General features: G+C 38.0%; 1 protein-coding gene across 2 annotated transcripts in view; it reads right to left on the bottom strand.

The window, feature by feature from the left end:
* The window catches only part of SPECC1L (sperm antigen with calponin homology and coiled-coil domains 1 like), a 62,890-nt gene continuing 45,895 nt past the window's right edge, over window positions 1–16,995 (bottom strand). For both annotated transcript variants that reach the window (XM_014894702.2, XM_088176301.1), the window contains exons 14-16: window positions 9,500–9,616; window positions 8,905–8,964; window positions 1–7,177 (exon numbers count right to left, since the gene is read on the bottom strand). In XM_014894702.2, the coding sequence (XP_014750188.1) occupies window positions 7,088–7,177; window positions 8,905–8,964; window positions 9,500–9,616 (267 nt within the window). In that variant the 3' untranslated portion in view covers window positions 1–7,087. The remainder of the gene's footprint in view (window positions 7,178–8,904; window positions 8,965–9,499; window positions 9,617–16,995) is intronic.

Below are 16,995 nucleotides of genomic sequence, written 5' to 3'. Positions count from 1 at the left end.
TTCTGCTATTTGCAATCTTTATTTCATGAATAATTAAGAAGAAAACATGGCAACATTGGCAAATCGAAGGCATACATACTAAATACTCATACAGAATACATTATGGAGAAAGTAAATGCCCAGGTCTTTAGTGGTCCTTGCAAACTGAAAGCATTTTGGGTCCTCCAAAAGGTTTAGCTTAACATAGGCTTGCTGACTTCTCAAGTTCCAATCATTACCAACTTGTGCCTTTCAAAGCAGAAACAGGGTGAAATACAATTGGAATATTCATTCAAATTTTCCTCAAAGCTGTATTTCTCCACTCTAACCAAAAGCAAACAAAATGTTTTTTCCTCCTTGCCATTTAAATATATACACTAACACACCAGCCTAAGTATTCAAGACACAAGCACTTGTTGAAACACATTCCATGTTACTCAGAACCTGCAGTACAGATCTGCACACACACATCTACACATGTGCATGTGGCTGCATCTGTACATTTATGCAAAGCCTCTCTCCATGTAAGATGTGTCTAAACTATTCAAAAGGGTTCTAGAAAAAAAAACAAAGTACTTGCACTTGTTTAGAAGAATTTCTAAACCCATACACAGACTGACAGACAACAGCTGTGTTTCAAGGAAGAGTAAAACCAACACAAACCAGAAAAGCTGGGTGGATGAGAAGAGCTTTAAGAATCACTGGGTTTTGTATCATCTTTAAAGACCATGGAAAGTGAGCTTTAAATTACCTATTCAGGAGATGTCATTACTGGCTGCAGTGTCATCTCAAACAAGGTTAGTCCTTATCCAGTACAGTGCTGTGAAGTCAGACTGAGGCATCAGTAAAATTCTGTTCTTTCACCAAGTCCACAATTCATCACACTTGTGTCAGTTCTGGCTCACACCTGAACAGGAAGTACCCTCACCCAAGAGGTGCAGGGTACCAGTTAATGCCCTTCTAGGTTGGATCAGGAGTTGTCCAGTATTAAATGGGATCACTGATTTATTTCAGATTCACTGAACAACTCTTGATCATTACTGACCTAAAGTGAACTTACAGTCTGAAGGCAAACTAGTCTATGCCTTGTTTAGTAGTGTTATACTTTCTTCCCATTAGATAATATACAGAAAAAACACATTTCTGTTAAAAAAAACCCTTCAGATACATATAAAAGTGCTACTTATGGACAGAAAAATTAACCTTACAATACACAGAAAACCAAAAGTTTCTATCAAACTGAAATGTTTGTAAGTTACAAGGATTAATTACTTGAGAATGTTACATGTATTTGTGCCCTCCTAGCTGAACTCATTTCCAAGTAACCATCCTAACTGAACATATGCAATAACTGGAAACCATTAAAAACCTCCAGAGAAATTTCAACAATGGAACAACCTCCCTCCCCCAAAAAACCCCAAAAACACACAAAAAACCCCAAACCAAATCAAACAACAACAAAAAACCCAAAAAACCACCCCCCAAAAACTACCAAACAAACAAACCAAAACAACAACAACAACAAAAAAAGAAGAGCCCCTTTCTCCCCCTTTGTTGAAAGAGTTCAGAATGAAAAATGGATTATTCCATTATTGCAAGTGCAGTCCACAGTCAGAACAGGTCAGTGATGAGCTGTGGAACTGGGACTGCCAATGGCTCCTGTGCAGCAGGAAATGTCTGCTGGGCTCCCTCACTACCATATAAATACACCAGACACATGCAATTAAAATAATACACGGATCACTAGGGTGAAAATGCACATCATACATGGCTGTGCTGGGGCAGAGCAGGTTCCAAACCTTGACTTCCCCAAGCAACTTCCTCGTATTCTAGAACTATGCAAAATACAAAAGCCTTAGAAAAGTGCAACAAAACTAGCTTTATGACATTTTCCTTTCTGTTTCCATAAATACAATCTCATAAAAATATTATTAAACAGAAGCATACTTCCCAGTGGAGACCTAACAGGCCACATTTCAGCTTTCAGTAAATGATTTTGCCTAAATTGAAACCCCCTGAAAATAGGGGATTAAAATGAAACCAGCTTAATTGCATCAGGCTGCTGTAATATTCTGCCAGAAGTTTGCCCTACTGCTCTGCATCCCCAAGTCCTGCTGGGACTGATGGAAACTTTCTGTACAACACAGTGGCCTTTGGGTAAGGAATATTAAAGTTAATGTCAGTTGGGAGGAAGTCATCTGGTGTTCATAGGTTTTACTAAAGTTTCATTGGGAGGAAATAATTCTAATAATCACAGAATGAATTAGCTCAAGGAGATCAGGACAGTGGCTTTGTCAAAACGAGTTTAAGGGTGCTGCACACAAATAACTGGCAAGTGTAGCAAAATCATAAAGGGAAAAAAGACTTGTATCAATTAACAGAAATCAGAACTGTACAAACCTTGACCTTTTAAGTTATTTAGCATTAATTATCCACAGCATACTTGCTACATATTTCAGATGCTTAACATCTTGGGTTAGATAATTATAGAGTGTACTACAAGACTGATTCTAAAATCAGGGAACACAACAGAAGAACCTCAGATGAAGGAGGGACACAGCAGCCACACAGTAATTTAAAACCCATCCAGCCACTCTCCTGTGAAAGCAGAAACACTATTAAAGATACCTTGCTAAATAGGGACAATTAAATGTATTAAGAGATGTCTGTGTTTTGCCAGTCAACACACACTAACTTGGGAAAGCACAATGGCATGTCCAGCACTTGGAGACACTTTAATAGCACTTCTCACCAAGTAATTTCTCAAACTGGCTAATATTAGCTCAAAGAAAGGGACACACTAATGGTAGCTTAAAGAAAGGAATTACAGAAATAGAGCCCAGAGGAACATAAAAATCCAACAGAAATAAATATTTACCCAGTCAAGAGAAGGACCACAAACAAACTCTACAGCTAACTCAGTCCAAACATGAACATGATTATTTTAAGGTCTTATTTCTAGACCACCTCAGCACAACTCACAACAGGCAAAAAGCAGCATGAAGATGCACAGCTGGACTCCTTCCCAGAAGAAGCTTAGGAGCTCCTGCTTGGGGCTGAGTGAGTTGTAAGAGGCAAACAAGAGGAGAAGTCACCAGAGGAGTCACAGAACGCAGTTTAAAGGTGTAACTGCATCACTTCAGCCTTGGGAAGGAACTGTCACACACCACCTGAGCACCACACAGTGTCCCAAGCCCAGGCACAGGCAGGAAGAAAAACACCCACAAGTTCTCCAAATCTCCAGCTTCCCAAATAATCTTGGTTAAAAAACTAGGCTAGAATAAAAATTGTGCCCTGGGCCAAATATGTACAGAAATAGAATCGAGTTAAAGTAATCTCCTGGTAATGCAAAAGAACCCAAATGTCTGGAGTGTTGAAACTGAAAAAATTGCTAAGAACTTAACACTGAGATCAGTAAGAGAAATGAGACTCCAAAGTCACAGCCACACAAGGCAGATCCTCAGCAGCTTCAACCACTGTACTGCAACCATTAAGGAGGGATCCAATTTATTTCTCCTCATGCACCTAAAACCAGAGCATCACTGATGCCAGGGACATTAATAGGAATTTATACCAATAAATTAAAGTAGAATTCATTTTGCTCTGGCAAATTAAGGGAATTCTAAGACACGATGATGGACTTTACAGAAAAACACAAACAGTGGAAATATTTCATAAAATTGGAGACGAAAAATTATCAGAAACACTACATGTAACTCAAAGAATCTCTTTCATGCAAAAGAGACAAAAACCTACCTTTAAATCAGAATATGTCATAATTATATACTATATTCTGGATAAACTATTCACAAACACAAATTTAAAAGTGAAAATTTCACTCAGTTTTTCAGAGGCATGGGAATAAAACTTTTTGTGAGGGTCAGAGATTCACACTGGAGATACGAAATTAGTGTTTCTATTTCAACAAGACAGCCAAATCAAACTGGATTAAACAACCAAATCAAGTGTAACACCTATGGAAGTGTTTCCATCCACAGGATCCAGAGGATGGCACAGCTGGACCTGCATCAGGATGTCCCACAGCTCCATTTTGTTGCCCACCCTACAGCTGGCCATGAGTAACCCTGATATTCTAGAGCACAGGCATTTGCAAGGCACATAGTAAAATATAAATGGATGACAACATATTTGCAGTACATTCAGAAATATCTTCTGGATTAAAAGGAAAGTAAATCAGCATAAACTTGCACTTCACATGAACAAAAAACCAGGCTGTTTCAGGATTAACTATGAACAGAAACCAAACACAACAGTATATTTATTCCACATGCAGAAGGGCTACTGCTATTTTACCTCTTGAACAACTGAATGTGGTTTGAACCTTCAGAAAAAGCCACATTGTAGAGAGCAGCAGGGCACTGTGTTTGCTTTAGACCTTCCATTGCTCCCTTCCTTCCACTCAGCAGCACCTCCCACATAAAGGCTCAGATACACCAAGACACAAAAACCTCTTCATGAAGCCCAGGGTTCTTGGGCTGGATTCACAGAGTTTTATCAGACAAATCACACCAAGAAGAAGTTTACAAAGCTCTCAAGTTCAGAACAAGATCCCTACTATAATTACTGCTAGCTTTTCTCTCTCTTCCTCGTGTTTTTAACAGAAAGGATCTGGCAAACATGATTTCTCCTTTCTCCTTTGACAAATGGTTACACTCTCAGGGTTATTGCATTTAAGGACTCTGACAACATCCCAGGTAAATGAAGATGACCATTGGACAGAAAAATAATCAGGTCAAAGCTTGAATTACCTCACCAAAACAGGTCATGAGTGAATTTAGATCCAGAAATGCTATCCCTTTCATTAGAAAAATATTTTTTTTTAATTCTAAGGCAATGAATAAGACAATCATAGATAAGGATATCTGTTCAGAGGATAAGCAGAAGGGTTTTTTTAAACACTGATTGGCAAAATCTGGAATTTAATAATAGGAGATAGAAAGCAAGAGATCAGTAATGTGTATTTCCACTAAGACTATTCCTATTGAAACTAATGAAGCAAAAAAAAAAAAAGTTGAAGAAATATAGAGGAGAGGAAAATGTATTTCAGACTTTTATTAAAATCTGTTAATGAAAATCTTTCACTTGAAACCTCTCTTGCAACAATTGTCTTTAGATTATGTTGGCTCTTCAAATGCACCAATTAATAATCTGAGGGTCTCTACTTCTAGTTCTAAAGAGCTGTAAGAATGTCTGAGACAATGCTGCTCTGAAAACTTCTCAAGGGCCCTCAGCACAGGTTAAATAGTTATTTTGCAAAGTTCCATAATTCTCACAGGCACATATCAGTGTAAATGTGTATTCTTATACAATGCTAGAGACATGCTGAATTATTACTCTTCACATGGGCTATGTTCTTCAGATGATAAGGTTTGGGATTTGGCAATACTTTTGAGTTAAATCTGTGCTTTTATACCATGAAGATGTTTCACAGATGCCAAGCACAGTTGCATTCACTGGGTTAACATCTATGACATTCAAACTGTCCTTAACAGTCGTAAGAGCACCATAGAACAGATTTATTTTCTTTACAGTGGGGTTACTGCTGAAAAAGCCTGTGCTTATAAATAGCAGCTGTTACAGAATCACTGCTCAAGTCGGCTTCTGCTTAATATTAATGAGATGCTCCATGGCTGGACTGCTGGTAAGTGCTCAGAAAAGCAAGAGGCAGAAGCAGTGAGGGAGTGAAGTCTCCCCTCGATTTGACAAACAAGATTACAACACACAGCTCGTGACAAATGGAGCCATGAAACCGTTGGGAGCCATTAACATTCCACAGCAGGCCTGAAGTGCCAGCACTATCAACTCAATGATCGCTAAGGCACTTAAACTCTTCTGCCCAAGAGCTGCTAAATGAATTCAGGTACATTTTCAGGGAAAAAAAAAAAGAAAAAAAAAGTAGTTGAGCAGACTAAAGTTTCTCAATTCCTTCCTTGTGACAGTGAGTCATTTCCACGCAATAGTTGAGACTGCTGGGTGTACACAATTACATCAGTTCCTCCATAGTCCTTCCCAGAGAACATCTCACCTTCTGTCACTCAGATGAGGATGTGCAAGACCAATGAAAAACACACAGAAAACATGGCAAAGCTGGATTTTGAGACAAACTACTTCATTGTTACATCTGATTAACAGTATCTTCTCTGCAGAAGAAAAGCTATCCCAGTTCCAAACTTCTACCCCAGATACCCACAAGGTGTGCTCGTATTGCTGTAGAGGGAAGCCCGGGGTGGGCAAAGGAGGAAGAGAGCAAAGAACAAGCCAGACAAGGGGTGATCATTGATTCATTTCTGTTAGAGTGGAAGCACAGGGACTTTGCACAGATTCCTTGAAGTGTAGTGTACCCTGGAAGGCAGGAGCTGCATGTGCTAGTCTTTACAATCCATAAGATAAAGATGAAAGCCACATCACTGTGACAGAGGTAGGCTTATAATGAAGCTTTAGAATGAAGTCTTCTTCTGTGCCAGATTTTTCGAGGTATCAAGAGCACTTTTCCCCTCAATTTGTCATTATGGAATCAAAGCTTGTTTTCCTGGAATATTGTGCACATTTTAAAGGATGGAAAATAGCTGTATAGGCAATAACTAAATTACCATTAAGAAATCTACTATATTGGACTACCATATGCTGTGGGTAGAATATTCAGAGTCTGTGGAATCTGGATGCTACAGAAAGTTCAGTAATATGATGCCATGTAATCCTTTTCCTTCTCAAAGCTTAATCTGTACATTCAGTCTCCTATATGCCAGAGGAAGCATTCACCTCACTCTCCCAGCAAAGAAAGTTTCAGGAAGTCTGACTGGAGAGGCAGCACAGAAGTAGTTCAGGCTCTTTAGGCTACATAATTAATCTGAATAGCTTAATAACTTGGGTTATTCCAAGCACTGTGGCAACAAGTTCTTGCTCTTAAACAGTTGTTTCCATGCTTAGTAGCTGAAGCAATCTGAGGCAATCCAAGATAGTGTCACTGAAGTTTGAGGGGACTCAAATGTTGCCAGTTTTCAGTGAAATGGGGATTAGCATTTCAGTAAGATTTCCATCTGGTAGCTCATGTTGGTTGTATCCCATGGATCTGTCGAATGATTAGGGTTCAGGTTTCAAAGTATTTGTAAATTGCTGTAACATACAGCATGACATTCTGCCAGTCTGGACGCTCAGTTCGCACCATTTCATTGATGTCCTGTCACAGAAAACACATTGGTCAAAATCAGGAATGAAAACCCTCAGAGCAACGTGGCAGTGTTTTCACACATTCCTGGGAATGGTAAATCTGTCAAGTTTCCACAATTTAAAACACTGATGAAGAAAGCTCTGTTTTCTTCCATATATCTTGGTATTACTTACAAAATGTAATGAATAGCATATCTGTAGATAGTTCTTTTGTTGACTTAAGATTGAAATGCCTGATGCTGTGCATGCTCAAGCTGTCCCCCACTGAGCACAGCTGGTACAATAGTATCAAACTTTAGTGTTCACATAACCCTGCACCAGCCTTGCAAATCAACACAACCTACCCAGGAACTGTGAGCCACGGCATCAAGGCCCAGATATTCATTAAATTTCAAAATTCCCACCCAGTTAAGCATCAATAAATAATCGACTCTCATCTACCCTCTTCAGCACATGTACAAAGCAAAACAGAGTGATGTAGTTCAGGTAATTCCTGTTTGCTGTAAGGCTCTGTTTGAAAGCTTTGGATGCAGGAATCTCCTGAACTCAAAAAAGAAGTTGTGAGTTCTTTTAGCTGAACATCATCTTCAGAGAATGAACAATTTTTGCTTGCATTCCACTCCTGTTTACATACAGCAGGTTTCACACCTTTATTAACCCTTTACTCATGTAAATGTGGATGAGAAAAACATCCACAAACCTACACATCACACACAGTGTGCATGCAGGTATGTAAATAGATACTAACTTCTTAAGATGGATACAATCTGCACTTAGACTGAATTCCATTCAATTTGCCTGTTTAGAGTGTCTGCAATGAAGTACATCACAAAAAGGAAGGGCAGACAGCAACCATTTGGACCAAGGCTGAATTATGCACGAATTTCTGCAGTTATTTTCCACCATCTCATTCTCACATCAGCACTTGGTAAGAAACTTCCACATCTCAAATCCGTGCCAAAGTCAAAGTAGGAAAGCCCAGGAGTTGCACTGCCATTGTCAGCAAACACAATGCTGGGGGTAAAAGCACTGATAAGGATCAAGGAAAGTGTTATTTTTAAAAAGTCTGTTGTACTGGTAGTTGCTAACTACGGCAGCTTTGTTAGAATTTAGGTTGCAAAAGTATCACTTCAATCTCATTTCTGATAATGGCCATTTCAGCTGAGTTTTTGTGACAACTCACAAGGCTTTGGGATACTCCCAATTCCACACCTTCAGAAATACTCCTGTTCTAAACACTCTACTATTGAAAGCTAATTCTTTTACTCTAAAATTTGTGTAAGACAACTTTTAAACAATCACTGAAAAAACCTTGCAACTATTTGCAACGATGACAAATTAAAAGTCTAAACTTAGGCAAATCTCAACTCTCACATTACACTGAGGAAAAGGAACAAACTACATTGCTTGATTTGTAGCTCCAGAGTTCAAAAAATCCCAAATAATTTAGAAGTAGGTTAGAGACGGGACAGATTCAATAGATTACTGAAAATTGTATTTTCAAATTATTCTCATAATTAACATTTATTTTTGTATTAGGAGATAAGTGTTGGTGAACATTCCTTTTAAAGCTTAACCATTCTGTATTTCACTCATTATTTAGTGCAATAACCACTAGCTGAGCTCATCTGCTGCTATTTTTAATCATAAACATCCAAATCTTTTGAGACTACAAAATAGAGTAATTTTGATTTCTATAATGGGCCATAACTCATTCAATATATATTTAAATCTTACCAGAGTAGATTTGATGCCAACACTTTCAGCTGCCTGAAAAGCCAAAGTGAAATTTCTTCTCTGCATGAGATATGAAAACATGTTAGAAAACAAGGAAATACTATTTCAAACATAACAAAATGGTCTTAAAAATATTCATAATAATGCCACTACTTTTGCTGCAAATGGAGTCTATAATTTGACTACAGTAATTTAAAAGAGCCATAGGAATGAATGTGTTTTAATATCATCCAAAAATTTATAAAAAATTTTATTAATTGCCCGTTCAGAAGATAATGCTGAATATCATTGTCAGTGAAGAACAACTGAGTTACTAAATACTAAAGAAGAGATTCTTTATCCTCTGAAAAGCATAAATTAAAAAAAAAATATTTTCATGCATTAAATAATCTTTTGGTCTTGGGATCTCTTATCATTAATTGTAGATCCTGGGCTAACCAGTAGGTAGGAACTGTGGCAGACCAGAATACACAGAGATGATTTGGAAATCCTAGTCACACTGGGACTTTTAGAACTCAAATTAGTTCACTGGTCTTATTAACTCATATTAATTAAAGCCATTGCAGTTCTGGGAATGGGATTTTTAATATCTTACCTTGTCCTGGCTGTTCAGTTCTTGATAGGGAATATGGGCTGGGAGGTAAGTGTGGAGAACTGCACAGAAAGCCAGGCCATCATTCCAGCTGCTGCTGAAGTTTGTGATGTCAATATTCTTGAAGGGAAAAAAATAAAAGCAGTATTAAAATCGTAACCTAACAATTATTGCATGCTACCAATTTATCAATACTTCTTTTTAACACCTTAGAAGAAATTGGCAGAGAAAGTGGAAAGTCCAATACCAAAGTTCTGTGGTAAGAACTGCATTACTAACAGAGGAAAACAAAATAATACAGTGATAAAAAGTTAGTTTATATATTAATTTCAGATTATATTAAGTCCTCCCTCAAAACAAAGGGCAGAATGTGAGCTTGAGTGTGTGTTAAAAGCTGCAAAACGTTGTGCTACAGAGTAGGTAGGACAGAAAAGCAAAGGAGTCCAAGACGTGGACCCCAAATCTCTGATCACACAATGTGCTCTTATCTCTGTTCATGTTCATTCTATTTTCTGCTTCTACTACATTCATATCCAGACAAAATTTCTAAATGATGAGGAAAAGCATTTTCTCTTCTAAACAAACCATTTCTCTATAGAAACTGATGTGAACAAGATCACAAACAAAAGTTAACTTTCATTTGGAAATAAAGATGTTCCAGCAGATTTAGTGCTGACAGTAAGAGAGAATCTTTGGGATTGGGACTGAAATTGAAAACTGCTGCCTTGCACTCCTGATCTTTTAGTTCCCGTAGGGAAGCTCAGTGGCACTGGTAAATGCATCTCCTGAGACTGTATAAATTATTGTAGAGTCAGCCCAGTGCAGAAGAGTTATGAACAAGATGCCTCAGTGACCTTTTAAATGACTGTATATTTGGCTGTTGGCAGTCAAACAATGTTAGAGAGGCTAAGTGGATAGCAGTCAGTTTAAACTTTAATTAGAAAACAAGCAGTAACAACAATATATCATATATCTTTTACACTTCCATGGAGAAATTGAAATATGCTTTAATATCTAACTCACTTAACTGGGCTCAAGCAGAAGCTTACTTAGTTTGCAAGAACTAAGACCTCCATTCACAGAAGTGCAGGATCTCAATCACCTGAGCCAACCTTTCACCTGGCAGCAGTTCAGTCACCATCGTCATCATCAGCTCTCTTGGATAAGGCACTAAAAGTGGTTATTCCTAAGGCACAGAACTCCAGCCAGAGCCAATGCCCTGTGCCAGGCAGTCCAGGGCACTTGGACTTCAAACGAACAACAACCACAATCTCCTCCAACAGAGGGGAAAAAACAAAACTCTGGGCAGTTTCTAGAAGAATGTGAGGGAAATCTGGGTTTCCTGCTGAGCTGCAGCACTTGAGCAGTGCAGGGTCCCAGTGCAGGCAGCTCTGCTGGCAGTGTACGTGCTGGGGCTCACAGTGCCCACGGCCAGAGACCCCCGGGCTGTGGGAACTGCTCTGCACTCTGCTTCCTCCACACACACTGCTGGGAAAATCCAAAAGCAAAAGGGAAAAGAATGAAGGGAGAAAAAGAAAAAAAAAAAAAAAAAAAAAAAAAGCTGTCTGTTTTCTCCTCAAGAGAGACAGGAAATTGGATTTAAATTAATGCCTGGTTGAAACTTTCTCAATGTTACTTAAATTAAGGAAACATATGCAATGCATAGTAGGAGGTTTTAAGAAAAAAAAAAAAAAAGGGAAAAATGTCAGATTGTAAAAGCCAATAAATTTCTACATGTGTCCATTTACAGAAGTCACTTTTTGGAAAGTTCTTTCCTCCTAGCCTGTACCCAGTAAGGCCTCAGGCTCACGTGTGTGTCAGTAAGATGGATAAAGGCAGGGAGAGAGGCTTGTGAGGAAAGCTGGCTATAAAAACCAGGTGTGAATGGAAATGATCATGTTTGCTTTGCTCCACCGAGGGAGAAAAACTCAAACCTGCTTTTCACCTCTGGGCTGAAATGTTCTCCCTTTTCCCTGAGATGACCAAGTGATGTGGGAAGGGGAGGAGAAAGATGTACACTGGCATTGCCACAGGGAAATTACAAAAAGCAAAAATCATTTCCCTTAAACATTACAATTGTACAAACCAAAAACTTCACTTTAACTGTTAGTAAGTATCCATAGAATGCTGAATTTTTAATAGAAATATTGGGGGGAAAAAGGACCATTTAAAGTGCACTGGCAAGTTTGGTTGGTTCTCCAACAAAACCAAACTCAGAATACCCTATTTTTCTAAATCATCTTGTAGGGTCCAGCTTTTATTATTAAGACAACAAGCAGAAAACAAACCCATCATCCAAGAATTTTAATGTATCCAGAGAAGCTGAATTAAATACAACGGAAGGAAACAATTAAAAGGGACTGGTTTCTGTTTCCAATTGCTCTAAGCATTATGAATTATTATTACCTCTCAGACTAAAAGAAGTATAATATTGGTCAGATAGTAAAAACAAATCTAGAAATGGGACAGATTGTCATTTAAACTGAAAATTTAATTTTTCATGTAGGGCTTTGAGCACATAACTGGCACATTTAAATGCAGCAAATTTTATTTCCTAAATGCTTTTAACTACTTGTGGTTTTTTTGAAAAAGCTTGGTCAGTATAATGAAATCAATCTTGCATTAAGCTCTTATTTCTCAAAGAATTGATGGTAAACAGAACATCAGCCTAAAATCTCTGACATAATTTCTTCTTTGTTACTGCTTTTATTAAGTAATTGGCTCTATTAAGAGAATTCTGCTGGAATCTAATCTAGAATTATTCTTCAAGACATTTCAGACCACAAAGTATTGAAGCAACTGAAGGACATACTTTCAGATAAATTGTCAAATGAGGAATAAGCTTTTCTGGAGATAAATGAGCCACAAGGGGATTTATCATCCCTTGGCTATTAATGATTAATAGGTAGGATGGGAGTGAAGCCACCTCTAGTATTTGAGGTAGATGGTTTTTGAAAAGGCAATTCTAACAAAAGCTAAGCAACAGACCATTGTCATAAAAAGATCTGTGGAAGATCCTTTCCAACCAGGAGTAAACATCAGAGTTAAGGATTTGTAAGACTTTCTGGAGACAGAACATAAAAACATAAAGTGAAAAATAAATGGAAAGAGAACAAGCTGGTAGATCCACAACCAAGAAGCATTTCAAGCATGACTCCAGCCCCCATTGAACTGGAAACTGCAGAGTAAGAGCAGTCACCACAAAATGAGGACTCCCTTGAGCTCATAGAGAAAAAAAAAAAAAAGGACTAAAATTCCCCATGAAACTTTCTACACTGCTTAACAGACTGGGCTCTGCAGAGCATCAATCTAAGATCTCTGCAAACCTATGGCTTTTCTAAAATTCACCATTTTAAAGTGGTTTTAACCAGTATATTGCTAATTTTAAATTTTTCTCCTATTACTTCTTGCAATAATTCTAAATTAATAGAGGGTCTTCTAAAGTCAGTAAAAATACTTTAAAAAAAAAAAACCAAGAAACAGATGTTAACTATTATAACTCAGTAACTCCTTACATTTTTTTATCTTCCCAGAAAACTTCCACAGCTAACCCCTCCCCCAAAACATCAAGAAACCCAAGTAGAGAAAACATGGCTTCTAACTCACAGTTACAAGTTCAAAACAAAGTAATTTTAACCACTTTTTTAGATATGCCCCCAGCTTCAATCCCCCTGAACTATGGACACCAGAACTGCAGCAGAGGAGCATCCTGCACTGCAGCTGTTTCTCCATCCCTTGCTCTGCACAAAGAGGAGAGATTCCCATATCCAAACTTGGTTTGGTTCTCAAAAGAGTCAGGACATGAAGAAAATAAAAACATGTGTCTATGTCTCTGCTGTATTAGTTAATTAAATAAGTGGGTTGAGAAAGCAAAGCCATTAATACGATTCTGTGCTATAACATATTAAAGCCTTAAAACAAGATTTGAAATTAAAGTGTACAGACCTTGGCAGGCTTCTTCCCATGGAAGAAAATTAGCAGTAAAACGCTTTTAAAAGCTTTTAAAGATACATCCACAAAAGAAAAGAGTATTCATTAAAGAAGATTACAAAGGTAAACTACAACAGAACTGCTATCCACACCCCACTGAATCAGGATTCACTGACTCAAATCAAGGAATAAAGCTGTGGCCATTTACTTCTGGCAGGAGGTGAGAACATAGAAATATTTCTGGAATAGACCTAGCAGCACTCCCAGCTCCTGCCTCTTCAGTCCCAGCTTCTGGAAAGGCAAATATAGACTATCAAAACCCTTAAACACTGAGTGGTTTCTTTCCACACCAAACACATGTTATTTTTCAGTTTGGGCACAAAGAAGAACTAAAAAAGAAGGAGCCATTCTCACAAAATCCAGTAATAGCTTCAGACATTAATGCACTTAGAGGTACAGACAGCTTCATCATTTATTCTAAATTTTGTCATAATTAAGTCTATCAAGTTGACATTTTTCTTGTATCAGAATCCAATCCAAACACAAAAAGGAAGCATGTCCTTCCATAACTCAATGATTTTTGTCTGAAGCATCAGTTTAAACCAAGGAAAGAAGTGTTTTGGCATCCTGACTACTCTGATGAATCAACCAGACAGCACAAAATGCACACCCTGGAGTCAGTATTTGCACACAGCCTTACATAAGCACAGTCATGTCCTTTTCTTGTGCATTTTTAAAATCAATATGGTACTTTGAATAGAATATGACCTAGCTTAGTGTTGATAAGTTTTTAAAAAAGGCAACCTGAACAATTTTTTACTTCTGGTTTTGTTATTGTACACTTATTGCTCAAACACAAATGAAAGCATTGCTTGATTTCAAGGTGCACTGAGCACAGGATTCAATTTTTTGTAAGACATGTACATTTGATCTGTACAGGAGGTAAAACTTGGGTCTTTGCAGCAAAAGTCTTTCCAGAAAGCAGCATTGCATGAAATAGAGGACAGGTACTACAGGGCTACACTAACTGTATCTGTACCTAGGAAATGCAGAAAGCTTAAAGAAAGTTTAAAAAAAACAATTAGTCTATTCTTGTTGCTATTTTGTGACAATTGCTTTTTTGGTGTCAGACTTCTGGAAGTGAATTATCTCTCAGAAGAATGCTGACAAAAATGGAAAATAAATTGAAATACTGGTGGAGATAAGAATGGTTAAGGATGTGTGTATCCTGTTTGCTGGTCCTCTTTTAACATGAAACATGCATGCTCACATCCTTTTTGGGACTTTTATTAGCTGTGTACTCAAAATGAAAGTAGCTGTGTTCCAGTCAGGGTAAATGCACCATAACAGCTGGATGGGATTACTTTATGCTTTGAAGATATCTGGAATTTATGACAGTTTTATGACACTGCACATATTTTTGAGCAGCCAGGAGGATTCTCTCCTCTGAAAAATGCATTTCTTGGCTCTGTACTCTGCAGCAGTGTCAGATCCTGAGCAAAGCCAACACAGGATGAAATCTCAAGTATTTTGTGCCTGCTGATCTGAAAACTCAAGGTGATTTGCTCCTCTTTTATCCAAATGCTTATCTGGAGAACAGCTCTCCTCTCTCATGCTTAGAGATCAGTTCAGCCCAGCACACAGTGCAGCTCACTAACTCTGTGTGTGCCATTGTGTCAAGACTGAACAGGCTCTGGGTGGAAGTTAATACAGAACCTGCCCCTGGCAGCCCTGCACTGACCTTCTGCACATCCCCACTCTCCAAACCTAAGCTCCAAGGAGAAATCCTGCCTGCAAACATTCAGGCAGCACCTTAAAAGCTACAATAGAGTAAGATATGAAGTCATTGAGGTTTTTACACCAGTAATTTCTCTTCTTTTCATTGGCTGTATCAACCTGATTTTTTTTACTGAGGTCTTGAAAAAACATTTGGAACATAGTTAAATATTAACAACTACATTTAAAGGTGACTATTTATTCCCCTCCAAATTTGCTTGAATAAATCAAGAAAAGTGTACAATGAAGTAACTTGCAGGGTTTTTAAATGGGGTTTATTCTACTATAATGGACTGAAATTAAGAGCTTCACCACACTATCATCTTTGAATTATTTAGCATTCACGAAGTTTCAAGCTTCTAAAGCAGAAATAAGTACTTAAGACTTTTAATCAAAAGCTTGAAAGCAATTTTCTAGAAGGGACAGGAAAGCAGGAGTTATTTCTCTTCCTTTTTACTTGAGCAGACAAAAAACCCATACCAGTTGTACCTGACAATTGTGTAGTGCTGTATTGTACACAAGTATTCTGTGAGTAAAGAAAACCTTCTCTCTTTGAAACAGGACAGACTTTGGTGTGGCTTTTTGGTTTTATTTCTTCTTTAGTATTTTATTCTGCTGTCATTAATACCACACCTGGTATTTAACAAGCTGAACTACTGGCAGCTTTGTACACCTTCAAAAATTTTTTAGAAATTAAGATTTGTATCTGGTTACTTGTGTGATTACTATTTGTTAGTATTTATTAGCTACTTTCCACTGTCCAGTGAAAAATATAATGCCAGAGATGAAAGGCAAAACAATGCCAGGAGCAAACATGTCTGTGTTAGAAATGGAGCTTTAACTCAAGGTGCATGGTTCCATCTTCCCTGGGAAACACCAACAGCTGAAATAATTTCCTATAAATACCTTACATGCATTTTTGCATAAAGATCTACAGCTGTGAGACATCACCTCCAGGTGAGAGGGAGAAAAGAAGACAAAAAAGTGATTACTGTTGGCAGTGGATGGAGAAGGAAACACCAAAAATACTGGCTTACAGGGTTTTACCTAAGCATTGGTAGTTTAATATGAGCAGTACAAAAATAAGAAAATAATTATTCTGAAACAAAAGGCTTCTAATCCTTTCTTTTCTTTTGCTTGTTTCCAAATGATGGTTACAATCTTCCAGGTCATTTTAGAACTTGTTACAGACTCCATTTGCAAGTATTTTCCCTTTAGCCTGCCATATTTACAGCTAATATTGGCCAAATTGGTAATATTGGATAGAAATTGGTGACTGCTCTTCCTAGAGGAAAAGGTTGGGATATTCAGGACTCGAGTTCTGTGAGGGTCCTGCAGCAGCTCAGGAAGATGGTGCTGGCTCTCACCCAGGTGCTAAAGCAAACAAAAGCAACAGTGCTAGAGAGGAAAAGTAGAAGTTCTGATGATAGGAAATGCTGGCGAGAAAAGGGAACTGTGGCAGGGTGAGACACCAGGAAGAGCTGGAGGTAAAGAGGGGATCCTGTCCATGCTTGGATGACAGGGAAGGAAGAAGAGCTGAGTACCTTCAGCAGGACTGAATGAGGGAGATGTTCATTACCCTGATGCTTGTTTACTGTTTGTCAGTTTGGAACACAAATAGTTTTAAAATAAAATCAAAACGAAGCAAAGATTCATTGCAAATGAAAAAAGAAAAAGATCCTTATCTGTTATTGATAACATTGAGATGCCAGAAATCTGGATAAGCACTGTTCACAATGAATACAGTGCTGGGTATGTTTAAAACATTAGAACACCACCAACACGGTGTTCAA

This window comes from Sturnus vulgaris, chromosome 19, assembly GCF_052056855.1.
Source record: "Sturnus vulgaris isolate bStuVul1 chromosome 19, bStuVul1.hap1, whole genome shotgun sequence".
NCBI classification, from domain to species: domain Eukaryota; kingdom Metazoa; phylum Chordata; class Aves; order Passeriformes; family Sturnidae; genus Sturnus; species Sturnus vulgaris.
This window is presented reverse-complemented; position numbering and strand designations above follow the sequence as displayed.